Source organism: Pterocles gutturalis, unplaced genomic scaffold, assembly GCF_000699245.1.
Source record: "Pterocles gutturalis isolate BGI_N339 unplaced genomic scaffold, ASM69924v1 scaffold4633, whole genome shotgun sequence".
In the NCBI taxonomy this organism is placed as follows: domain Eukaryota; kingdom Metazoa; phylum Chordata; class Aves; order Pterocliformes; family Pteroclidae; genus Pterocles; species Pterocles gutturalis.
In genome coordinates, this window is record NW_010125332.1 from 4753 (window position 1) to 31699 (window position 26947).

The 26947-nt window shown below is 39.1% G+C and overlaps 1 protein-coding gene across 1 annotated transcript; it reads left to right on the forward strand.

Moving 5' to 3' along the window:
* Positions 1 to 431: 431 nt before the first annotated feature.
* LOC104465461 (TBC1 domain family member 14-like) lies at positions 432 to 16284 on the forward strand (the record flags this gene model as incomplete). Its single annotated transcript, XM_010078508.1, has 2 exons — positions 432 to 1156; positions 16164 to 16284. Coding segments are annotated over exons 1-2 (795 nt in total), but the record flags the coding sequence as incomplete, so codon positions are not given.
* Positions 16285 to 26947: the final 10663 nt, after the last annotated feature.

Below are 26947 nucleotides of genomic sequence, written 5' to 3' on the forward strand. Positions count from 1 at the left end.
TTTTGTAGCCCCCCCGACGCTGGTAAATATGTGTTTATGACTGTATGTAAATAAATTTCAAAGATTTGTCTTAATATTGATGTGGAACGTTAAAGTACTGCAGTTTTTATAGTATGTAATGTCATTCTCGGGGGATGTATACGAAGGAAACACTGGCACACAAACTGCTTATGAAAAGCTTTTCATGCTTGACGTTTTCTAGAAGCCTAATTTAAGTTGCCATTGTCCTGCTTGTTCACGCAGGGGGAAGGAATAATAATCATGTGCAAGAGAAGATGAATAACTTCTAATTAAAAGCCTAAATTATGACAGGACTGAGTGTATTTAAAAAGAAAATGAAACAAAAACAACAAAAAACCCCAAACAGTCAGGAATAAACCACAACTTTCTTGCAAACTCATAATCTTGTCTTTTGTTTTTCAGTTACCAGTTGGGCCAAGACAAATGAAAACTTATCCAGCTCCTTAAATGGTTTGAGCTTCATGGGAATTCTGGATGCACGAGTGGGCGGCGGTATTCAGGGCCTTCAAAACTTGACCTCCGAGACCACAAGATCTCTCTCATTGCCTGAGAGTGGGCCTGGCCAGCTGTCCAGTGCTTTAGAAGATTGTCATAGCCTTAAGTCAGTGGATTCTGGTATTCCAACCCTAGAAATAGGAAATCCAGAACCTGTTCACTGCAGTGTGTTAAATGTGAAGAGAAAGCAGTCAGAACCTGAAATTGTGCCTGACAGGGCTTTTCAGAGTGCATGCACACTGCCATCTTATGTGCCTCCACATTCTCTGACTTCTGAACGTGACCATGCCGTGCGAAAGTCCTCCACTTTCCCAAGAACGGGGTATGACACTGTCAAACTTTATAGTCCAACTTCAAAAACTCTGAATCGAAGTGATGATATCTCTGTCTGTAGTGTTTCAAGTCTTAGCACAGAACTGTCAACAACTTTATCAGTTAGCAATGAAGACATTTTGGACTTTGTGGTCACAAGCAGTTCAAGTGCAATTGTGAATCTTGAGACTGATGAGGCACACTTCTCGGATGTTACACTGAATTCCACTAAAGAGACCAATGATCAGAGCCAGCAGGAGTGCTGTCAAGAGACAGACGTGGACAGTAAACGAAAAATATTGGGACCTTTTACAAACTTCTTTACCAGGTAATGTTTCTGTAAAATATATTTGTATTTTAACAATGAGACTAAGTAAGGTCATAGGAGAAATGTCTTGTGTGATATTTTACTTGAAAGAGGTAATAGCTTGCTATTTTAATTTAAATTGGTATTAACAGCATTTTTTTTTCTGTCCTGCGTTAATTAGCAAATATTACTAGGCACTAGAGCTCTGAATCTACTTGGTATTATCTTTGTGATATGTGGAACCATCTTAAATCTTTATTCCTTCTACATTACAGTAAAAAGAGTTCTGAACAACTTTTTTTTTTTTTTTTTTCCTCTGAACAAGGGTTTTCTTCCTGTCTTTTCCAGTGATGCTGTTTGTGATTTTTGGCCAAGGTCCTTAATCTTATGTCCCACAAATAGGTAAATATAGATAGGATCCATACCTGTATTGAAGAGCTTTGACATCTAAGGATTCATAAGTGGTATAGTAGTGATGGAGTATTTTATTGATCAGTGTAAGTGTATGAAGCTTAAAATAGTAGTCACATAAGTGTTTGGCAAGTACTTCTATGATTTTTCCAAATCTCTGTTATAGTTTTGTTAATACCTTTTTTCCTCAATTTTTGTATGGAATGAGAACATCTCACATTTTGTCACTCGGTTGTTGAAATGAAAGCAGTGGCCACTCAAAGCAGTTACACGACCTCTTCTAAACATGGCCCTTGTATGAATTATAATAACCGTATTCTAAATGCAGATACCCAGTTAAAGTAGTGAATGAGGGAAAGGACTAGTCTACGTTTGGGGGTTTGGGTTGTTTATTGGTGTTTATTTGGTTTTTTGTTTATTTGAAGCCTTCATAATGTCTCTTATTTTCAGGATATGATGACTGAAGTGTAATATATTTTGAAGAAACAGTTCTAGAAATAAACTTTAGACATCAAGCAAGGTTGTCTGTATCTAACCTGTTTTGAACATGGGGTTGCTTCAGCTAATCTCTTTTTCTTCATGTAAACTTTTTCTTTTGCGTGAGATGAATAGGCTGATTAAATACTTACAGAACTGGCGAACATCATTGTTTCAAAGGCTGCCTTATTGGCAAAGCTTAAGAGAAGCATTTTTTTTAGGTCTGCTAAACTGGCTGAAGCCTTCATTGATTTTTACTCTTAGGTTAATGTTAGAGTACTGTGCAGCAGAACTCCAGTCATCAGTCATGTTTGAGGTGCTGAAGCTTTTGTGGGCATCTCTCTGTTGCCATGGGACCAGACTGAATTCTGAAGCAGCAGGCTTCTCAGGGCTTCAAAGGATGAACTTTTGTTACCTGTTCTGGTAGCACAACTGCTAACTTGAACAAATGCTGTCCTTGAGCCTGGAGGAAGCACTGCGGAACAAGTCTATTTAGGTTCTGCTCAAAGTAGGATGTTTAACCTCTTCTCAACTTTTCTCATCCAACAAAATAAAGACATCTGTCCAAATTCTGTTTTAGTGTAGCCTCTAGTGGTTTTGTCAGTGTTACAGAAATGGTGGTTACTCACTAGACTGAGCTTTTTAACCTTTTCAGGTACATTGAATTCCAGAGAACAAAGGCTGTCCTTACTACCTTTTACATGGGGAACAGGTGATCTTGGTCATCACGTGATGTCCCCATGAGAATATGAGGATTAAGTGCAAACTAGGTGATCGGCTTTGATGTTCCAGGTGCTCTGTCTATAACCTGGCCTTTAATATCTTTCACTTTAACATCCACTTTCTGCTTTGTTTTGAAAACAAGAGTTGCTCACTTTTTGTCTGTACTTGCCCAGCACACACCCATATTTTGTGCATCCATTCTCTTATGTCGTGTGGCCTGGTGGTGAGGGATTGAACAAGCAGGGAGCTTCTGAGGGTTCTTCTGTACCACAGGGAATACTATCTATATGCTGTCAACATTGTTAAGTATCAAAACAGGCTGTTGCTGGTTTTTGTTGATATTTGCAGTCTGCTGTACATGGGGTTGTAATTGTGTCCTCTAATGATCCTGTGCAGTCTCTGTTCCCTAGAGCTCCTGTGGGTCCCTTGGATTCCCTGGCCTTAAACATGTACTCGGTAAATGAACCCTGCGGTGTTTTGTTTGAAAGTAACTGACTTCTGGGGCCTTCCTACCTAGCTCAGCCTGTGCTGTGTGCCAGGGTTTGTGTATGGTGTGAGGTGAGGAGGAGGCGTTTGGAATAGTATCTTTGAAGACCAGCTTGCTGAGAAGGGAGCTTCTTAAAGTAGTTTGTAGAAATTGCTGCAGTGGTCGGTATAAACAAAGTCCCAGAGAGGAGCATGTTCTTGGCACTTCACTCTCCGCTGAAAGGAGTTTCACTTGAGATTCACAGACTTGCAGGCCAAGTGCATAAACTTCCCTTTTGAAAACCAAGGATGAAGAGGAGAAAGCCAGACTGCTTTGGCTTTGGTCAGTGGCTGCACACTTGTGTACAGTGTGGAAGAACGAGCACCCGAGTGGTTTGTACGCAGCCGTTCTACCTTCCCACAGCCTCATGGGTGTGGGGTGAGGTTGCAGTGCAGGGGGCTCTCTGCCTTCATCTGCAGGTTTAGCTCTTTGGGGGCTCCGCTGGGTAATGGGGTACAGGTTTGAACTACTGAGAGCAAAGATGAATCGGCTTAGGTTTTGCTCAAGTTGTTGACGTTTGGTTAAAGGAGAAACCTTGCTTCTTGGGCAGTTGGGCTTGTGTTGAATCCTGCCTGTCATCTGAGAATGTGGTACTTTCTCTGAACTTGTCAAGACTGAGTTTGCTCTGGATATGTTGGTTGAGATTTGTGGCTGTCTGTAGACATAATGCTGACAAAAATTAGATGCCTGTGGTTCTTGGTCACATGCACCAAAGTTGCTTACATATCAATTAGGGGTAAATCTTCTATAGTATCAAGAAGGTGCTTAGATAAGCACCTGCTTTGGAATGTAAAATTATTTCTTAGCACTCTGTAGACTTATTTTGCCTTGTGAGACTGAATGCATGTGTGCATGTGCACTATGCATGAGGTTGTGTGTTCCCGATCAGTTGTGGTGTGTTATGAAGTGCTGGTTTTTAGCTTGGGGCTGCAGTTGAAAATTGAGTTTTAGAGGAGATCAAAGAAAGGAGAACTCTGCTGGCTCGTTGCCTTCACCTTCAAGGGAATGGAGTGCTCCTGCCCTGCCTTCTCGAGTGCTATGGTGCAGAAGGCTTCCTGGATGGCTCCTCTGGCTTAGTTGCTGTCTCTTCAGCAGTTCGAGACTCTGAAAGGTCTGGTTGTTTCCTCAGGCTGTTACATGTCTCTTTGGGTGCGGCAGGAAGATCCAAAGTGAGAAAAGAGGCCACTTTTCTGCTTGTTTATGCATAGCTTTCCTCTTGAAAGAGCTTAAGGCATCACAGGTACAGTGCTAGGTGGAGTACTAGTGCTGTCATTAGGCTCCAGGTTAGCACATGAAAATGGATTATTGCTTCTGAAAGCAGCTGTAATGCTGACTGCTGAAAACAACAAACATAGAATCATAGAATCATTAATGTCAGGCTTCTTTGTCAAGCGTCACCTGTACTTGTATCAGCTCTAAAAGGCCAGAGGTCCTTCACATAAAGCATGAGTTTGAATTAATTTCCTTCATTTGAATATATGCAAGAACTTGTTTTGAGAAATAGTGTGAGCAAATAATTGTCTGGGAGACTAAAAGAGTTGGTGGCTTTTCTGTCCCTTTGCCATGTTGACCCAGAGTAGCATAGGTTAATGAGTTTTACCTTTGGACTTTGCTTCTGTACAGTACTGCTGAAACAGACTTTTTAAATGCTTGGTTTTTAAACAGCTTTGCTGAATCAGGACTGTTGTGATCTTACTGTAGAAGTTGTATTTTTAATTTAATATTTTTCGTTTATCATTTTGGAGACTGAGGATGAGGCTTTTTATGGTTACATGCAGAGCAACCATAAAAAGCACTAGGACTATGTTCAGTTAAATAATAAGCCATGCAGTTCCCTTCCTTTTTAATGGACTACAAAAATCCTAACTCTTAGTCCACTGCTGTGGATATTGTCTATTTTTCTAGGAATCTGGATCCTCTGTCTTTTCAGGCTACTCCTAGAAGTTTTTCATCCAAATGTTTTAAGTAGAATGATCTCAGGAAACCTCTACAAAGAGTAGGGAGTACATATGAAAGAAGAATATTATTTTTTACTGTTTTCAAAGTATCTCTGTATTTCTGAGAGAAAACTTCTGAAGCAGGATTGTCATCCTATACCGTACATAGAAGCACAAACCTAGTCCGGACTATGGCCTTACTTGTGGTCTGGTAAGAAAAAGGGTTTAAGTTTCAAAATGATAGCTACTGGTTTCAGCATTAAGTCTGAGATAATGTGAATTTGGTATGTTTATATCACATATACAGACACATATGTTTTGAGGTGACTAGTCACACATAATTTGGAGTTCTGAATTAGGTTCATCGATACCACAGATAAGTCACCTGTGTTAACAAATAGGACCCTTTCATAATGCTGTTTGTTGCTGTTAGTGAGAGGACAGTTTGCTGTACTTATAGTGTTGATTTCCCACTTTCATTTCACCAAAAAGGAAATTCACTGACCCTAGAACTGAAGAGAAAGGATGAAAATAATTATGATTGAGTTATCTGAGAAATTAAACTTCGTATGTGATGTTGTCTCTTCTTCTGTGCATGTGTTATGTTAAATGAAGCCTATCAGAGTATAGGCGGTTCAGGAGACAGGCTGAGAACAGGACTGAAGTGTGTAGGAGGAGGGACAGAAAGAGCTGGATGTGCAGCGGAGGAGAATATGAGCACACTGCGTTTAACCACAAATGAGCAAAAACTAGCTGAGCTGCAAGTGGGGTTGTCCAGAAGCTGGGAGGAAGGACTCCAGAAGGTCAGCCTCTGGTGGAGGGAACCCTCACGGACACCCAGCACGGGCTGCTTCACTGCCCTGCGGTTGCCTGACCTGGGATTCACTCCCCTGTTGAGGGGGGAAAGGGAAATTTGGTGGCAGTTTCGTTCCTCCCCGCTACTTTATCTGAGTTCATTTTGAGGTAATTGTTCTCAATAACATGCATCTAAAAGGTTTGGGGGGAGGGGAAGGCAGACAAGCTTATGTTTCAGCTGTGTGGGAAGCGACATTGGCACTGAGGATTTGTATTAACTGGTGATGCTGGAAACAGTATTTTAGCAGCCTATGAGGTATTGATCTTGATGGGTGCTTCAGTCTTCACATTATGGTTTTGGATACTACTTATTTGAAAACCACTTTCTGTCTACTTGAAACTAAAGACTAGTGGTCTTCCCCTCATCTCTACTTACTATCGCGTCTCTGTGTAGAACAGAAGAAAAGTTGCAAAATTTTTCTGAAATAAACATTCTCAAGGCAAATCTTCAATAGATGCGAAGTTGGAGTTGTACAAAGACAACAGCCTTTTCTTTTGATAAAGGTTAAAAGTTATTGAAAATTGAGTGATACAGTTCTCAGAATTCCTATCTTCTTCACTATGTCAGGTTGTGAACTTTGTTGTGTGGCCTGTTCTCCACTAGGTGTTGACCTGAAGCTGTCCACATGAATTTTAATCCCTGTTCTCCCTTTATGCGCAGAGAAATGTAACTGTTGTTTAGAACTACTGTTCTGTTAGTTCTCAGATTTTGCACTGTCTTATTTGAGATGTGGCCATTTAGAATAAAGAGAAGTTGCTTTTGCAGATAAAATTTGCTTTATTTAAAGTTCTGTTTGTGTGAAACTCTCTTCAGTTACTCAGCAGTAAAACTGAAAGGCTTGTTGAAGTTATTTGTGCATTATGGAAGTTAAATGAAAATCTGCTCAGCAGTACTTTGAGTTTTGGATTGTTTTGGTTTTTTTTTTTTCAGTAACAGTACAAAATTATGTAGGAAGTTAGGACTTAAGGTGGACCAATTATTATTTAAAATAAAATAATGTGTGTTTCTTTTCTAGAGACTGGTGGGAAGCATTACAGAAGTCTCACACCAGCTTGTGAATGAGATGTGTATTATAGATGGGTGTTACATGTTGCTTGCAGCATTCAGCTATAATGCTTTCCCCTCCTCCCCCTGTTCAATCTCCTTCATCTCCTGCTTGAGGCTGCCTTTTGGAAAGCTTGCGGTTATTCAGTTCTATACATTCTGCATGCTTGCTTGGAGTAGAAAGAGTAAGAATTACATACATTTTTGATATATATATATACACACACATACACACACACCCCAGACTTCAGGAGCTAATTGAGAGGAATGAAATTAAGCTCTGTTTTCATTCAGATTCATTGCCTGTATGAAGGTTTAGTGGATTAGATGGGTTTTGTATCTTCAGTTAATTCCCAAGAACTTTCCTGATGTTTCCATTTGTTACAAGTTGCTGTGAGAAGTGAATGGGCACTGGGGAAGAGGGAGAATATCGACACCATCACTACCACGTGGAAGTCTCTTTTTAATCAAAATACCATTTAATATTGAGCTGACTTTTTGCTCCCTTCCTTATCAGCAATATCAACTGTTGTGAGTTATTGCAAGTACGGAAATTATTAAAAAAAATTGACTGTAAAGAGTACTTAATTCAGGGTCAGCATTGTGTGGGAATGTTATGTGTCTTTAGAGATTCTGAAAAATGCAGTGAGCAAGGTGAAATTAGATGGAATAAATATGTATTCTTACTCCTTGATTTTTTTTTTTAATACTGTCTCCCTTCCTGTGTTACATAATCTGTGGGGAAGTTTGAGTCAACTTTGACTTTTGTTTTTAAGCATATTTAAAGGCTCAAACAAGAAAAGGTCTGTTAATAATTTATGTATGGATGAATACTTGTTTAACAGAAATAGTATATGGAGACCACAGGTTTTGTAGAGCAGGAATATGTGCTTTTATGCTTTTCTCTGGATATTCAGAGTTCTGTTAAATAAATGCTGGGTTTGCCAACAGGAAAAAAAAAGCCCTCTGAATTCTTTTAATCTCAATTTGGGCATTAATTGCATTGCTGTTTTAAGGAGCTATCTGTGTTTAGCCCATTTTTGTAGTTATTAAGTGCATCAAAAGTTTTTGAGCCATACCTTAAAAATAATAAAGAAAAAACCCTTCAGTAAATAAGAAGTCATTCACACCTTACATTGGCAACTGACAGAATAAATGTGAGAACTTGGTAACAATCATGTACCTCGTAACAAGGTATTTACCTAGCGCTTGGACTCACCTTTGTGAGCTGTAGCAAGTACAGAATCACAGAACAGTTTAGGTCAGAGGGAATTCTGGAGCCCTCTGGTGTAACCTCCTGCTCAGTGCAGGGTTGTCTTCAGCACTAGGTCACGTTCCTCAGGACCTTCTCCAGTCCGTTGTGAGTACATCCAAGGATGGAGTTACCACAGCTTCTCTAGGCTATGTGGTCCGGGATTTATCCGCTAACAATGTGTTATTTTTCCCTTGCCTTTTATCCAGTTGGAATTTACCTTGCAGCAGCTTGCTGCTTAGCCTCTTGTTTTTTTCTGTTTGCATCTCTAAGAATGGTCATCCAGGCTAAATGAAACAACCCCTCTCAGCATCCATGCTTGAATGTCGTAGGCCTCAGCCCCCAGACATCGTAGTGGTCATCCGTTGGTCATCTGTTTCATCTCTCTTGTCCAGGGGCCCCAAATTGGATACAGATATAGTCTCATGGGTACCAGGCGGAGCTCTTACTCATTTTTTCCTCTTGATCTTGCTAATACAACCCAATAGTCTTGGTAAGTAGTTTATCAAACGCTGCTTTTTTTGTTCCCGGAAACCTAGAGGGAGACTTCCAAGTTGCCCTATTGCAAGCTATCAGGTATCCTGTACTGCTGACTTGTATTGTGTTACTGTCTCCATCAGCTGTGGAAATTTTTTTCAGACCTGCAGGTATCGCTTTACACTGTGAACTGTTATTATTCTTGGTTCTTACTGAATATACTGGAATGTCAGTGGTTGGAGGACTTTGTTTGTAAAATGTCATAGGGATTTATAAAACATAATTTGTCATTAGTTACCTCTTTTGTAGGTAGGTCAAATTCTCTGCTGTGTAGCTCATTGCTGTTCAGTTTGTTTATCCATAAACCAAGCATTGCTATTCCTTTACCTTGACCTTTGGAAATCTCTGAGATAAAATTCTACTAACCCTGCTTTTGTGTGTGATTTTGGACTCTTATTCAAGGCCTAACTTTTGGCTTGGTGGAGGTTCTTCCCATAGCTGAAATACTTGGACTCTTTTGATAATATTTTTGTTCTGTTGTTTTTTTGGGTTTTTTTGATTTATGGTGGTGTTGTGTTTCTTTTTTTATTAAAAGTGTAGGTTGACTGAGAGGTGATCTACGGTTGGGAGGGGGGAATGCAAGAACTGGCAATCACTGCATCTAGTGAATTATTTCTAGAAACCAATGTTATCTGGTCATGGGTACCAACTGTCGGCTTTCACCTGTGGAGAATGTAGATTTAAGGTTTTTCATGAGATTTAGGTAGGTTTTCTGACAAGAATGTGTTCTCAGGTCCATCAGTTCCCTAGTCATCATGATTTATGTGTCAGTCTTGTTCCTTCACTAATCAGGTAACCAAAATTGGTCTGACAGAATAAGTTATTGTTTTTTCAGGGTTTATTTTCTGTGCCTCTGGAAATTGTTTAAGTGGCCACAGTGCAGATTTGGAATATCTAGAAGTGAGAATCTGTCTTGTATTTATTGAGGGTAAGTTGTGAAGGTTATGGTTAGTACAGAATTCAGAGTGTCATTGGAGAAGAAAACAATGTTGTTACACCTTTTGCCTGAATTCCATAGTGGTGTGAGAATGTTTCCTAGGTAGTGTTAATTGAATTTGCACTATGCCAGGTAAGGTGACGGGACACTTTTGCTCACAGTGCAGCAAATATTTAATAGAATTTATCTTAATTTTTTTTCTTAATAGGTTCTGTATGTTACTTAAAATGTCCTGTTTCAATATAGATTTCTGAATGTCTTCTGGAATAATGTCTGTGGAGACATCTCTTATGCTGTGCTTATGTGCTCGACATGGGTTTACCTAGTTCTTATGATTTATATCTGCTTACTGTCAGATAAAGTCCATTATACACTCCAGTATGACTGCCTTTGCATAGGCTGCGTGGCTCAAGACCTGAGTGCTCTCTCCACACGTAGTTCGGAGGTATCAGGAAATTTCAGGATCTTCCTCCAGAAGCAGCTAAAATTAACTTTGACTTGCCTCCATTTCTTTCCTGCTTCTTAACAATACATGTGAGTCTGACACTCATTTGAAATTGTTTTTCAATATAATTTTGTTCTACAAAATCTGAACCTTTTGAACTTTCTCCCCTGTCCTTATTTTTCATCTGCTCTATTCATGAGACTGGTAAGTCCTTTCAGTTGCTAATTTGCATGACAATTCCGGTTGTTTTGGTTCTGAAAATAACCTTCTTATTTGAAAGACTAATTAAAATTTAAATGTGAGCATGCATCTTGAGAGCAGGGAATGTTGTGTGTGTTTTTAACGCTTGTAACAAAAATTTGCTTGCAATCACAAATTATTTTTGGGTAAATGCAGATAAAAAATTGCCAGTCTGTGCATGAGTTGAGTCAGTTTCTAGTTAATTCTGCCTATGCCTTCTCACTGTTGTTTTGCTCACAATGTTCCATGCTGATTCCATGCTGGATGCCTGTAGTTGGTGTGCTGCAGTCTTGGGAACTTCGTTTAAGGAGCCAAAACAGCAACACCAAAATAGTTAAAAATCATCAATTTCAGATTCTCTGGAGAACCCAAATACTCAAATAATGAAAACTCCTAAGTCCTAAGCTCCTGTACCCTTTTCTTTCAGGAAACTGGTATATTTTGGGAGTTCTGGGGAATAAAAATACTCTGGGTTGCCTGGAAGCCCAGGTGTAGGGAGTGTGTGTGCATGAGCAGGCATCAGTGGGGGTGTGTGAGCCTTGTTCAGCTGCACCTTTGACAGCTACTGTGTTGGAGCCCATCCTTTTTTTTTTTTTTTTTTTCCCTGTTGTTCTAGTGACATTTGTCAGAGAAACTGTTCTGTGAGTGTCACTGAACAAGAGGTGTCTCGGGGGCACAGTATTGAGTCTGCATGGCTAGAGAAGACCTGGAGACTTTTCAAGGAGGAGGTTTACAGATGACTTTTAAGATCTTGACTAAATTGGCAACAGAAACCTTGGCAGCACTGTCTCTGCTCCTTGTAGTCGATAGGTTTGTATACTGAACTGGGGGAGAGTGGGGAGGGATTACTCTTTGAGAGGTGACTTTACGTAAGTTGCTGACCTTGCCTGGGACAAGCCACAGCTTAAATGTGGAAGAAGTGAATACTTAACAGCTTGTGGAGCTGCACCACGAACTTGTCATGTGGCAGTAGTTGCCGGCAGTTGTGTTACAGACTTCATGTCCTTTTAGAAAGAGAATTGGACTGAATTAGATAAACTTTCTGCTTCAGTGGTGAGGCAGGACTTTGTTTAAAAGCATAAGCTGGAAAAAGCTGTAGTAGATGCTATGTGGATAGGTTTGGCCTGATTATGTGTTGTTGATGTGGTTCTAATTTTTTTTTAATTTGATCGAGGCTTCAGCCTGACCATGACAGCACACAATGCTACATAAATATCCTCAATGTATGAATGTGCAGTATGTATATATGGCAGCTGTTCGGTAAGTGTATCTTTAACAGTGCTTATAGAACCAAAATAAAGTGGTTCTTAAGTTTTCTTAAAAGGAAAGTTTTTCTGACACTGTTGAACTTATTTATTAGTATTAACTTCCTCGTTTCCCCACAAAAAAAGACAGTTGGGCAGATCAGTATACAATAATGGTGCGGTATGTGCATGTTCAAGCAAAATGTTGCTCGATCTCTCTCCTGTATCACAGAATGCTGCTTGTATGTATGTAAACGTTAACTCTGGAGTTATAATTAAATTCTCTTTAGACAGGTTCCTCCCCACAGCTCAATTAAAATAACAAGGTTAAACAGCTGTTTGGTGACAAATACTGTTTTTAGGGGACTGTGCAAAAGTAATTTTCTGATTGAAATGTGATCTCAATTTAACTTCTGTGCTTGGTTTTCCTAAAAAAAGCAGCTGCATACGCTTACTGTAAAACAGGTAACAACATCTTCAATAGGAATGCAAGTGTAACCCATGGTGTTTTAATGGCTCCACAGTAATGATACTGCAGACAAGATGTATCATGTCAGATATTCCTGTTAACATCCCTGTTGTAGACCAGCACGATGTGCTCTGGTGGTTGTGAGGAAGACAGTGAGACTGAGATAATGATCAGCATGGGATCTTTTCTTTCCAGGCATGTCAACCCTTTTTACATTCTAGATCTCAAATTAATTTTTTGTATCTTGAAATGCTTGTAATTAAACTTTGAGTTCTTTTACCCTAGGATTTCTGAGCTTGTCTTTGGAATGAAGATCTGTTTGTTTTTTTCCAAAGAGAGCATTTTTGCATCTTGTTAACCTGTATTTTCCATTAAGTAACATTATCTTAAGTTACCTTGAGAGTGGATTTTTTTTGGTAATTATATTTGCTCAGAAGTAAGACTGTGTAGTACTTTTTTTGAAAATCCTAGGGAGCTGTGTAAGCATGGGAGGAAAGGAATTCCTTTTTGTGCTGTGGCAGCAGAAAAATGAAAACTTTCCCTATGAATTATTTGCTCTGATGTATATATGAGAGAAATAATTTCTTCCTTCTAAGGGAGTTGCATTTTTTTAAGGGTCTGCTTTCAGTCCAGAAGTCTCAAGTAGTGTCTTTATCAGGACCCTGTGATGTTGTTGTGATTTATTGCAAAGCTCTGCAGAAATCGATCCAGAGAACATTCCATAGTTATTGGGTTTTTTTCCTTAAGTTTTCCAAAATGAGGTCCAATGGGAGCAGCATCTCTTTTGCTCCTCCCGTGCCAGCCCAACTGTCATGTGGTTTACCTTTGGCTTGTTCCAGTCTGGGGCAGATCGGGGTTTGACAATGTTGTGTGTCCTTGGTCAAAGCAAGAACAGGTTGTAGTTGGCAGTTCTACATCTGATTGTGCCAGTTTGTGGCTTCTGATAGTGTTATGCCTTTTGTGAGTTTTGAGACCTTTTGGAGTGCATAGAGGGTGTGGACACCAGCACAACACCAGGACTTGGGTACGGACAGAGAGCAGGGAAAAAGAGGAAAAGGAGAGTAAGTTGCTCTTCACAGAATGGGAATTGTATAATGACCGTGCCTGGTGCTTTCAGTTCAATATATATTTTAAATGTAAACAAAAAAAAAAGTGAACTGGAAATCCCTGACATAGTACAAAGAGAGGAAGAGATGCCTGGTGCCCTAGAACATACAGGGGAGATCACACAGACAGAAAAGAGCGAGCTGAACAAGTGCTGTGCCATCTGCTAGATAGGCTGTAGAACAGATTACTTATTATGATGCTCCCTCTAAAGGGATAACAGTATTGCAGAACTGAATTCAAAGCAAGTACCTGAGATTGACTTTTCAGGTTTATTTCGTCTTGTGCAGGCACTTGCAGCGAGAGCTATTATACTTTATCATTTCAATTCATCCTTATTTTGCTCTGAGGATAAAGACCTACTGCTGCTCTTAAAATACCTCAGGGGAGATTGAGGGGGTTGTTGCTTGTATGTACCTGTGCTAGGAACCTCTAACGTGGATAGACAGGGAGAGAGACTTGCCTGTTAGTCTTTTCATTTTCATGTTATTGCCGCGTTGATGAACTGTGGTGAAAGCCTTTTATTTGCAAAAGACGATTTGAATGTGCACAGAACTGTCGTACAGGTGTGCCTCCTTGTGGGGCTCTTTCAAGTGTCCCTGATGCTAGAAGCTCCTGTTTTCTCCGAAAACAGTATGTGGTCTGGAATTTAGTTTGCTTGCTTCTGAAGTAGTAACAATCTGAAGCAGAACACTTTGCAAGAATAGCCAGCCTGTCTTGCATTGTGTGTCATATCTACCTGCAGTGGTTTAGGCGATACTATTCCTGTCATGTTTTCCTTTTTGTTCTTAGATACATTTTAGAGCTGGCTTGATATTCCTCATTTTAAATTAACTAAACATACATATATATATATCTAAAATAATCTCATGTATATCTCTCTTTACATTTTATTTCCTGGTAGCTGTTGAAAATGATCCCATAAATCTATCATCTCAGGCTGTTTTATGTGTTATGAACTTGGGCAGGGATAGGAAGATAATTACATGCAGAAGCCCCTCAGGGTACTAAACGTTCAAACAGAATGGATTCTTTATATTGCCAAGGTGAAGGGATTGCTGGTGAAAAGCAAGCAAATTCAGCTTAGATACTTTTCTTGGAAGTTGTTTTTATGATGGTTTCTTTTTCTCAGCACTAGCAGTTGTAGTGGTAGCAGTGTAGCAAAACTTGTTGATTAATGCTCTAGTTAGTTTATAAATCTCTAAGTAGCATTACAGCTGTAATGATGAGCTACAGGAGAGCTTCATAACACTGAAATGAACTATGCTAGTTGTAGAGACAAAGCAAATCTTTGGTTATGATCCAGTAGTTTACCTGTAGTTTTATAATTTCATGCTTTGAAAAAAGCAGCGAGGGAAAACATGCAGTATGTTTCTATGTTTTCCATGCTGTTCTTTAGTGTTTTCCCTGCAATTGTTTCCCCTACATCTTTATACTGTTTTTTATTTTGTGTGAGGTGGAAAGCTGAAAGGGGTTTGTAGAAGTATAGTTACTGCTTGGCTTTGACATCAGTTGTTACTGACTTGTGTTATTTCTGTACCTAAACACCTTGTTCTTATCTTTTAATATGATAATCTGACCCTGGTTTGGGTTTCAAGGTAACTGTACCCTTGTGATATAGAAGCATGTGATCATTTGTGTACATACATGTATATTTAAGGATGGCAGTGCACCTTGTTAGCCTTATAATACATTCCCGTGCACTCTCACATTTGTGCCTCAGTTGTTTTCCTTGTATTAAACGTTTCTCATGTGTTACAAGCAATATTATCTCTGCTGGTGTATTTATGATATTTTTCATGTTAACTGGTTCAAAGTGGCCATGAAACCCAACTTTTTTGTGTCCAGGTCATTCCTAGTGCAGATGTATTCAGTCCCTCTAGAACATGAGGGTGGTTCAATATAGTTTTATTTCCCAAATTGCCACACTTCGAGTAAGAAACAATCTGTCCTTGCTGGGTTAACCCACTGGGTATTAACCTATTAACTGTAAGTAAGGAAATGCAGTAATGCTGGACAGAAAGCATTAGAGAAATGAATGTGCTATATCTGCCTGCTGGTTGAAGAAGCAAAGATGCTTCTGTTTCAGTGGAATTGTTCATTTTTCTTTTAAAGGAGGGAGTGAAGGTCTATAAAGTTCCCAGAAAAACCTACCAGCAGGTGTGTAAATAATTGAGCTAACCAGGACATATTTGAATATTCACTGAGCTAGACAGTAGGACAAAAGGAAATATGTTATTTTAATAATCCAGACATGCTGTGGCGGTAGAATGTCCGTTGTGCTCTTGGAGGAGCTGAGCACTACTGAAAACATGAAGATGGGTCTGTACTGTATGTCCAGTTTTGGAAAACAGAGTTGTGGTGAGAAGATGCAAGTCTGGTGTATCACTTTATGATTAAAAACTAGCAACTTCAAGAAAAATATTTTAACTTCTAGTGGCATTGTATCTAGCTTTATGACTTACTACGATGTTTAAGCTGGTTAATTTGAGACATAGAATTGTAGAATGGTTTGGGTTGGAAGGACCTTAAAGATCATCTAGTTCCAACCCCCCTTGCCACTTTTAGAAAGTTGCAAACACACTTTTTTAAAAATCTGCTAAAAATTCTTGCTTAACCAAGTCCATTGCCTACTATGATGCTAATATATATAAAGCATATCAATGAGGATGGGAAACTGTGCCTGCCAGCACCACCACCAGAGGAGTTGGAATATGTGATTGTGATACATAAAGTTAGCAAATTCTTCTTTCTGTACGTTATAATTAGTCAGCACTTTTTCTTAATTAAACTATTTGGGGGGGTTTTTTTGTTTATTTTTTGTAGGAATTTGTTTACCAGAAAGCAAAGTGCAAGATTTGAAAAACAACATGATGTGAGATGGAAGTTTTTTGGAAGAGTACCTCTTGGAGAAAACTCGCAGAAAGATCCAAAGAAAATACCAAAGGTATTTGTTTAATTCTGTGTTAGGATTAGTGGTGAATGTAGAAGCCAGTTAAGTTTATGATTTGTGTGTATGATTGTGAAACCTGTTGGTTTGAGTTGTGCCTAATTCCTTGGACAGTATCAAAGAAGGTTCTTAATGGAAATTTTTATTTTTGCTTCCATTATAACAGTGCTGTTCAAACGAACACGTTCTATGTGGTGATTACATTGAGTACTCCGTGAAAACACATACCGTTTTGGTATAAAGCATTTCATGTAAAGATTCAAAGTCTAGGAATGTGAATTTGTTTTTTATAATCAAGCTTAGTAGGTAGTTTGAAAATCTTTCAATTTTCTTTATCTTGTTCTAGCTTTCACTGGTTTGTGGCCTTTGTGTCATAGACCCATCTATAACATGCTGTTTGAAGGGAAATTGTATTCTGCTGGGCTTTGGCTTATTTGTGCTTAAACAGTATTTAAAAATAGATACATTCAAGAGAGTGAATGTGGTAGAGTGTCAGAAACTTGCTGTGGAATGCTGGATTTTTTTTTTTTACTTGTACAGTATACTTCAGAAGGGGGGTGTGAGTTGAAATTGTTTATTGAAGTGGCTCCCTGAATGGAGAAGAAGTTTGAAAGCATCAGAAACATCAAAGAATTCAGGTTTCTGCCTGTCTTTGTTGCTGCTTAACTAGTTTTGACATTGGTTTTTATGGGTGTGTCTGTTAGTTATATTTGCCAGTAGTTAGATCCACGATTTGTCAAATTTGAGAGGCTGTTTTGGGGAGGTGGGGAAGGGGGGTGAAGAGGTTGTACAACAATCTTTTCAGGCCTTCCTTAGTGTGTCATAAGAGAATGAAAAAGACAGTGGAAACCCCTTTTCTCCTTCTTTACATATCCCTTCTCAAGCTACAGCATTATAACATTGCTGAAAGCAACATTTCAGAGGACTGGTTCTACTGCAGGTAAACCGACGTACTGCTAGTGAATCAATGTGCCTTCCCAAGGGGGAAAATATCTTGTGAAATCCAGCTGTGTGGTCAGTAGCTTATGAGCTGCTCTTTCAGTGAGAAGAAGACATCCTCTTTCAATCTGTCTCATTTGATCTGGGATGTTTGGACTGCGTATAGGCGTTTTATGTGTTTGGGGCTTTTGGTGTATTTCATTTGGGCAAACCACTGTGGGAATAGGAAGGTTTGCATAGAAAGGGAGCATGTAGTAACAACTTCAAAGCCAGCTGCTGTGTGTGAAATGAGAATGCTGATTTGAAGCACTGTGCTGCTTTGTTTAAAGTGCTCTCGAAATCCAGGTGTGTTGTGTGACTGTTCTTAGCGGTAGCTAGGCTGTTAATTTAGGTGATGTTCAAGCAGCTTTTTGAAGTTGTCACTAGGAACAACCATTCAGACTTTATCTCCAGCTTGTATTTGATACAGTTAACAGTTCCAAAGTGTTCACTGAAGATTTTTGATGACAAATGAAGAAGCTTAATAATCGCAGTACTCTCACATTTAGCAGTGTATTTTATTGTAGTCATCTGTTCTTTGATAAGTGCTAAATAATTTAGTAACATTTTGTGGTTGTTGCTGGTACTGTGAATATTTTTCCTTTACATCCAAACTGTCTTACATCATGATTATTCAGTGTTCCTAGAACATTATAGCTTTGAATGGTTGTATTAAATTTGTTAGAAAAAAGTAGCTATTAAAGAATTATGTGGTATGGCATCCAGCCATTAGTGAGTTTCTGGCAAGACTGCAAGTCTGAAACAATTGTCTCCAGTGCCTCTTGGATAACAATAACTAATCCTGCCTAATTTATTTAAGGCTTTCCTGAAGTTATTTTTGACATGTAGACTTTCAGAGACGTGGGTAATGCTGTAAATAACTAATCCAGCCTTGCCAGCACCCAAAAGCACATCCCAGTTTAGGTTACCCCTCACAGGTTATTTGGCAATGACAAAGTAGCACTTGTGTTGCAGAGTTTTTTTGCCTGTTTAGAGGCATGCTTTTAACCCTTTGACTTGTACCTAAAGTACTTGCATGTGCCTAAGTGGAGAAGGTGACAGCATATGGCTGTTGGGATGGTGCCTGTTGGCCAACTCCAGTTCCTTCTCCTTTCTGGAAGAAAGGGTACTAGACCAGGAGAATAAATGCTCTGGCTCTATTTCTGCCTTGAAGTAGGCATTTGTTGTGGTTTAACCTCAGACGGTAATGACCATACAGCCGCTCACTCACTCCTCCCTGGTGGGATGAGGGAGACAATCGGAAAAGTAACACTGAGAAGACTCGTGGATTGAGATAAAGACAGTTTAACAGGTAAAGCAAAAGCTGCGCATACAAGCAAAGCAAAACAAGGAATTCATTCACTACTTCTCGTTGGCAGGAAGGTGTTCGGCCGTCCCCAGGAAAGCAGGGCTCCATCATGCCTAACGGTTACTTGGGAAGATAAAGGCCATCATTCCGAACATTCCCCCCTTCCTTCTTCTTCCCCCTACTTTGTATGCTGAGCGTGACATCATCCGTGTGTTATCAACACTCTTTTCAGCACAAATCCAAAATTAACTCTCTACCAGCCAAAACCAGCACAGTATTTTATGTCCGAGGCCAGAAGAATAGGGCGAAAGATCCTTATTTCATGTGTTGAAGAATTTGGAGGTATGCAATGAAATGTGGTAGGTGAGGAAGAAGATGGCTGTGATCAAGGTAAATCGTTAGTGTCCTAGGAGATTATTTCAGTGTCTACACTTCTTCCTGTGGGGTATGAAACAGAGTGCCTGAACTTTTTCTTTGATAGGTGGCTGTTAATTGTCTGCACTTTGTGTGCTTTACTTGAAATTAGGCTTGATTTTTTTTATTTATTTTTTTTTTTCTTTCCAGAAGTGCTGGGGCCTTCATTAAAGCTCAGCGCAATGGGAGTTACACTTGCATTACATGAAGTCCACTGTAAACACTAGGTGCCCTGAGAAGCGTATCATTTGGGGATGCAAAGTTGGTGACTGTTTTGGAACTTGAGAGTCTTTATCTTGATCACCTGTGTTTCATGACATGACTACCACACTGTCTGATGCAAAGAGATATGGAAATCATTGTGGAACAGTCTTATATAAACTTGTCAGTACAGGAGCTGGGTCTTGAGGACTGTGGAGGGAGCTGCAAGGCCCAGAACAATGATGGCAACACTGTAATGTTAACTGAACACTGTCAGCTCTACGTATTGAGTGCAGTGCGTAGAACACACAGACTGAGTGGAAAATGCCACCTAGACAGAAGGGACTAATTAAAAATCTAAATATTCTTCTGACATAGCTTTGTGTGTGATTTTGTATACCCTTCATGAAAACCAAACTGGAGGGAGAAAGGGGAAAGTCAGTTTATCTGACATTGTGAGAAATCAGCAGGGTTTTGAACTGTTGATCTCTTGAGCTAACATAGTGATTTATAGCAGCAGTCACCTGTCATTCCATGCCATGAATTTCTGATTATATAGTGCAACTGGGCTTGAGCAAACTTGATGACAAATAGTTAGACATTGCTCCTGTGCTGCTGGCCACAGTTATCATGGGTATTGCTTCTTTCCCACAGTACACTTTATTCCTTCCATCTTCTGTATGTGCAGGATTATCTGACCTCCTTCATAGGATTCAGTGCTCTGAGGGACTTACTTATGTTCCGTGCTGCTGACAATGATGAACAAAAGAATTGTGTGTTGCTGTGCCCTTATAACTAATTTTTCATCACTGCCTCGTGGGTGTTCCATCTGGATTTGTACTGAAGAGATACTCAGTGCCCTGTTGAAGGGTTTAATGCCTGTTCACTCGTGGCAGAAAACTGACAGGCTTCTGAGCGTCTGTTACTTGAGATGCCCCAAGTTTGGGAAAAGGTAGAAATATAGACTGTGATGCCTTCTCCAGCTTGACCCTGTTGCTCCTGTTCCAGTTCCTGCCTCTGTTGGTGTGCTGGTACTTGAAACAGGGGTTGTTTATTGAGCAAGAGCCTTTCCATTCTCTGGCCACTCAGGCTTGACTTACTGATTCTTTTCAAGGAAAAAAGTTGCAAACATATTCATACCATGGAGTCCAGGTCTTCCTGCAAATTGATGTTATTGTTTATGTAGTGAAATACTCATTAGTCCATAGATTGTAGGACACTCAGTCTGCCTGCCTACAGAGGCTCTTGAGTAGTGTTTCTGTGAGCAAAATCTTGGTCTAAGTTCATTCTGAAAGGCAACTTAGAGGAAAGGTGATAAATTCTTCATCGTGGTTTTTACTTGATTATGTTTTCCTATCTTGGGGAAAAAAAATACCGAGTTGCATGTAACCTGTTCAGACTATCAAAAGTCCTTTGAATTATCTAAGATGCCACAAAACAGCATGACCATAGTAATAGCTATGGTTATCAGTTTCTGTTTGTATCTGTTCTCAAGTTTCACATACCTAGGGAATCCATCTGACCACCTGCTTGTTATGAAGCTCTTTGTACACAGGAACTAAGGTGACTGAGCCACCAAGCAATCCTTTTTCAAGTCACCTTCATTTGCTTCTGGACAGACATCAAAGAAATTCTTTGTGCCAGGTCACTAATTAGAGCCCTGTGACTATCCCATTAATTTGCCTATAGACTCCTGTAGTGAGTTCATTGGTATGTTCATGGTTCCATCTTTTGAAATCTTTATTTTTTTTTTTTCCAGAACAAACTGCAAACTTAGTCTTCTGAAAGATAAGGACGTTTGTGTACATAGTTTTTTAAACTTATATGAAGGGAATAATCTTTACATACATTCATATTGTACATTGTTCTGATACTTTCCCTGTAATAATCTCCTCTGGGATTGAAAGAAATTTGCAAGAAGGAATGCAGTTGTAAGGTATGTGTGTATGCAAAGCATGGCCTGGGGAGGGGAAGTAGTAATTGAACTGTGAAATGGCTAAGGGTTGTTCTTAGAGATACCAGTTCTTATTTCCTTCTGGCCTGCTACTTAATAAATAAACAATGAAAGCTCCAGACCCTCAAAATTCAGTTTCCATTCATAACTGGAATGTTATTATACCACAGCTGAAGATGGCTGTACATACACAAATGAGGCCAGACACGATTTGTAAGGAACATTAGCATTTTTTTCTGTCTGACCTCTGACCAAAAGAATGGTCAGACAGGTTTTTGAGCACATAAGTCTTTTCTCAAGTCCTATAAAAACTTCCAACATCACTCACTTGTTTGACTAGTATATGTGAGACAGCATCATAGTCTATTGTAACAATGTGGGAATTAAAGTTGCTCCAGCTAAGTTGGTATTTGGCCTACTGCTGCTGCTGACAGTATACATGAATGTTTCTCCCTTGTTAAAGAATCAGTATTGGCATAGGCTAAGGTTTGATTGCTTTGTGTCATCACCAAGAGGTTTTATACAATTTTTGTCCAGTTAAATGTTTTAAGGCTTAAAAGCTGTCAGAACAAGTAATCTCTTCTGAGCAGCTGGAAGTACATTTACAAGGAAGGTTTGCATGATTAATTTTTTGAATCAATTATCTTCAAGAATCCTGCTTGAGCAGAACAGGTTATGTCAGTTGCTTTTATAATTGGTGTGTGAAAATGGACTAGAAGTCAGATAACAGTACTTCACTGAGAGTAATAACCCCAGTTAAATTCTCTTCCCTTCCAATAGACTGTACAGCTGAGCTAGGCCTTGCAGCCACTGTTTCTTTCAGGAACTCTTTCCAGGATTGGCAAGAACAGCAGATGTAAATACCATCTATTTGCAACTTTTTATTTTTCCTCCAGTGGTTTTGTTAGTGAATGATCTCGAAAAAGAAATGCTTTTAAAAATTCAAGAAGAAGTAACATTGTTCCCAGCATATTATTTGGTTGTCGCCTCTCATGTGACCAGTCTTCACAGAACTTCTTTGCAACTGGCCAGTCAAGATCTTGTGTGTTAAGAGACTAATGTGTTTAGAGAAAAGTCAGATTTTAGTTACATCCTAGAGAATTGTTACAGCTGTCTTCCCAAAGGAGCAGCTTCAATGAAATTACTTTTTTCTATAGTGTGCCTCTTCTTTTTTTTTCTGTAATATGAAAATATTTTTTTTGTTGGTGTGTAATTTTTTTCCCTCCAAATGTGCTGTGACCCTATGAAGACTGTTCAATTTAAATTTAACTGTATGAATTCCAGCAAGAGCTCAATGAAATGTCATCATTTTCTTCAAGTTTCAATACCAGTAAAATTCAGCATATATACACTTGAGGTCTTTAAATAACAATCTTTACTCATAAATTCAGGTCTAAGTATTTTATGATCTCATTTGCTGACATTCCGTATCAGAATATTTATCATTTCTAATGGCATTTCCTTAATTATAAAAAGTAGATATGACTTTTAACCTAGGAATTGTCATCTTTCCAAATTTATAAGGATTTCTGTTCTGAAAGCCATAGTATGCTCTTGTGAGGGGTTGAGGAGACTTTTTCTTTTTTTTCCCACCCCCTAAGGGTAAGGATTCAAATAAATGAATTGCTGGACCATTGTATTCCATCCATGAAGCCACCAAAGATGAAAGCAGTCTGCCCGCCTCAGATGCAGTGGAAAACTACAGGGGTTTGTGTGCAGCTGTGGATAATAAGTTTGTGCAAGGCCCTGGGAGCAGTGTGCAGGTGTGCAGTGCAGTAGGTGGAGTGGCAGCTTATAGCCAGGCTTTTTGGTACACGTTGGGTGTTCTGCCCCTAACACTGCAGTGAAGTAATTTGAGTCACATTGTTTGGCCTTGGTGATCACATTAATACAGTAATGCTTCTTTCATACAAGCTGCCAGCAGCATGTCCCCACCCGCTCCTACCAAACTGTTTTGATTTTTTTTTTCTCTAGTCATTCCTGTATTTTGTTTCTTTCAAGGAGAGAGGGAGATGGAAAACGGTCATTCTTTTGGTACCAATGATAAAATTTCCCAACTGGGCTGTCTACAGCTGGAGACACAACAGGCTTTCTTTTAGGAGAGATGCACTAACAAGAAATAAATCAATTATTTACCAGTTATTTTTTTTCTGTAATAACTAGATCATGACTTTATGTGGGATCAATATTCCATTCAATTGAAATCAGTTGTACTTAAGAGGCTTACTCTGTAGCATATGATAAAGTGAAAATGAGCTCTCAAAACAAATACATTGCTTGGCTCATAGGGATGCTTTTTTGTGGGATGAATAGTTAAGCTTATGACAGTACTCAAGGAAAAACCTTGGTGAGTTGATTTGGGTCAGTTATCATTCAGGTCAGTCTTAATTTGATTTTTTTTTTTTAAGCTATAATCCTAGTTGATTAATAAAATCACTTTACTCAAAGCTTTTTTTTTTTTTTTTTTTTTGGCTTGGACCTATTGCAGAGCAGCAGCACTCAGCAAGAAATACTTGAAGAAATTAATACAACCCATGCTTTAGGCAGACAGTGATAAGACCTCCTGTTGACAGCAGAGAGTTTTATCCAGGGGGAAAAGAACAACCAACTAACCAAACAAACAAAAAAACCACCAGAGAAATGTCCACTGAGTGCTGATGCGTGGAGGTTCTTAGGCAGCTCCATGTGCAAGAGCACTCCAGATGGAAGCTGTGCAGCATGGCTGGCTGCCACCATGTGCCTAGCTTCCTCTTGACCTCTGCTGATGGGTGGCAGTTGTCTAAAAATACTGAGCTGTTTTAAGTGTTTGTCTTAACCATGCTTTATGCTGTAGTCAGATGGATGATTCTGGGTCTTTTGAAGAGGAAGTGGTTGGTTCAAGCTGGTTGCTGATTCTGGCAGGAGCTGGATCTTCAATTTTCGATAGAGCACTGTCTTCTGTTCATAATGAGTTTGTCTTTGGAGAGATCATTGTGACTAGTGGCTATAGCTGTTAATGAGGGGGTGAGTGTTTGCGCATAGACTTCATTCACACTTTAAAGCATTCTAGGCTATAAACTGTCCAGTGCATTTTTTCTGTTCTGCAGTAGAAGTCCTAGGGTGTAAATGAGTCACTTCCTGTGTTCTCTGGGTTCATTTCTGCTTGTCAGCCTTCTAAAAGGCAGGCAGGATTTAGATCTATCATGGTGTGCCTGAGTTCCTTTTTTTAAGAACAAAGAAGCAACAGTGCAACTGCAGTGCAAAGAGGACATAGTTACTATGCTTAGTCTAAAACTAACCTGTGCTTATTCTTGTTGCAATCTCTAGAAATAAAGGTGCAACTATTTTCCCACTTAAGAATTATAACCCAGAACTTGCAAGTTGCCTTAATGCAATGCTGTTTCATGGCTTTCCTTCTGATCCAATTCAAAATATTTGCATTTTATTGTAATCATATGTAAAGGACATCTAATTTTTTTGAAAGTAAGAAACATAAGTAAGGAAAGGAAACCTGTTTTGTCACTGATGAAGTAATAAAATATCTTTTTTTTCCAACAAGAGCTGTACTAAATAGATTATTCAGCAGCTCCAGTAGGCTCTATTACTCTACAAAGTGTGTGTTGCCCTTGTCATGACTTGAAAATTACCCGCCTCAAACAAATCTACTATCATATTTAAACAGATAAAGGAGAGTGGTAGCTTCCCTCCACAGTAAATGAAAGGGTAATGTAATACTGTGGCAGAAGGATTGTTCCTGAGTATTTTAATAATAAAAGAATGTAGTATGACCCACCCAGGTATCGTAATCTAGCCGAGTGTGGCTGCCAAAGTGCTGCTTTTGATGCTGTTGGAACTTCTTCCCTTACGTTATGAACATGTGAAAGCACAGAATGTTAGGAACATCGGGCTAATAGAAAACAATAAGCTTTGAGTGTTGGTTTTAACAGTTATGACAAGCTGCAAAGTAGTTTTTGAAAGGAAGTGAGAGGTTTTTTTTTCCCTCCTTTTCCAGTTTTAAAGCTTTTGAAGAGTGATAAAACTAAAATAAAACTCCTAAGAAATGATTGGGGTCGAAAGCAGTGGAAGCTGGAGGGATCCTAAATAGGTGTTAACAGGCAGTGTTTAAGGATAGGTATCTCCTTTCTGGAATAAAGATACTGAATAGATAGAAGTACAAGGTTTGTTAGTTGTTATTGCAGTTAAAATGTCAGCTGCTCGTCTCTGATGAAGTGTCTGTTTCAATGCCAGTGGTATGTTTTAGGGGAAATGCAGTAAGTTTAAAGTTGTCCAGCGAGATCATGAAGTTTTTCTGTCTTAATTGAAACAGTTACTTTGTAACCCAAGTTGATGCTTAGCATTAGATGGAATATAAATTCACATGGCACAAGATTATTTTTAAATGTAGGAAACCACAAATTCATGGAAAAATGCTTGACATTTGAGGATGAAGTACACAGCTCTTCCTACCCCCAGAATTTCAAGGCTGGGGAAAACAACTTTCTAGAAGATCTGATACATGGGTGGAAGTTTGTTCTAATTTGTTGTTAAATGAGAATCCAACATGCAACTGGCAATTGTGTGTCTGCCAGTGCTTATAGATAGATGCTTAAACACCAAATTCTTTGTGTAGCTGGTAAGTTTTTTGGTGTAGTAAGCTTCTGCTGTGCATGCAGATAAGCCACACACAGGAGGCTTTGGATTTCCTCCCGCTCCCCTCCATGGACTTTTAAATGAAAATAGAAGTCTATAGAGAGCAAGCCTGGAAATACCGGCAAATAGTTTTGAATGTTGCATCAAGCAAACACTTGGCAAAACATTACACTGAAGCAAAGCTGGAGATAAATCCTTAAAGGCAGGTGTGTTAGCCTCTAAATATTGTGGTGGAACTGCCTATCCTAACAGGAGACTAAAACTTGCATCGCTAAAATGCGAAATTGAGGAAGCTTTGCTAGACTTGAATATGTTATTTTTTTTGTTAAACTGGAGCAGGCTTCCAAGAAACCCACCCCAAAGGTTTTCTTTGTCTGTCTTCCAGTTTATACATCTCAAAGTTCATTTAAAATTAAAGAATGGGGGAGGAGGTGAAAGTTTTGAAACATGCTCACTAGCAACAACAAACAAAGCTGATGTTCTTTGGCTCTGCAAAATGAAAGGAGTTACTGTGTGGGCCTTACTGGAAACCCTGAGGATCCGGATGTAAGGATTTTTAAAAGCCAGACTGGAACATTTTCCTTAAGTGTATTTCTGAAGAAAGACTGGGAAAATATTTCTTCAAATTTTATGTTCTCATTTTCTCTCTCTCTCAGAGGATGCTTGATCTCATTTTTCAATATGATTTTATTACACTTTTTTTTATGCCTGTTAGTAATTTCCACATAAAAATTTTCTTTTGCTCTATTGAGAAGGTGTCTCTTCAACATGACAAAGTTCAGTGGAAACAGTTTCATGAATATTAAAGCCTGGAAATAGTCATCACTTTAAGCTAGACTATGAAGGTGTGTTGCCCTCCTTCATGTACTTTATTTTGTGTCTAGCTTTAAAAAGTTACTTACCATTTCTTCTCCTCAAGACTGAACCTTAAGTTGTAAATAAGGTTAGAGTCAGGAAAATGTATGTGTTGATACAGTTTTCTTTTGTAAAATTAAACACAATGTGCAAGAGTCCACCAGTCTGAACAGATATGAGAGATAATATGAAGCATACCACAGTATGAGTACACAAGAAGCTTTTATTAGACATGTAAGAAATTTGCACCAGTAACTGCTTCAAGGGTAATTTCAGGGATCACAGAAGCAAACATGGATATAGAAAACCACTCAAAGAGG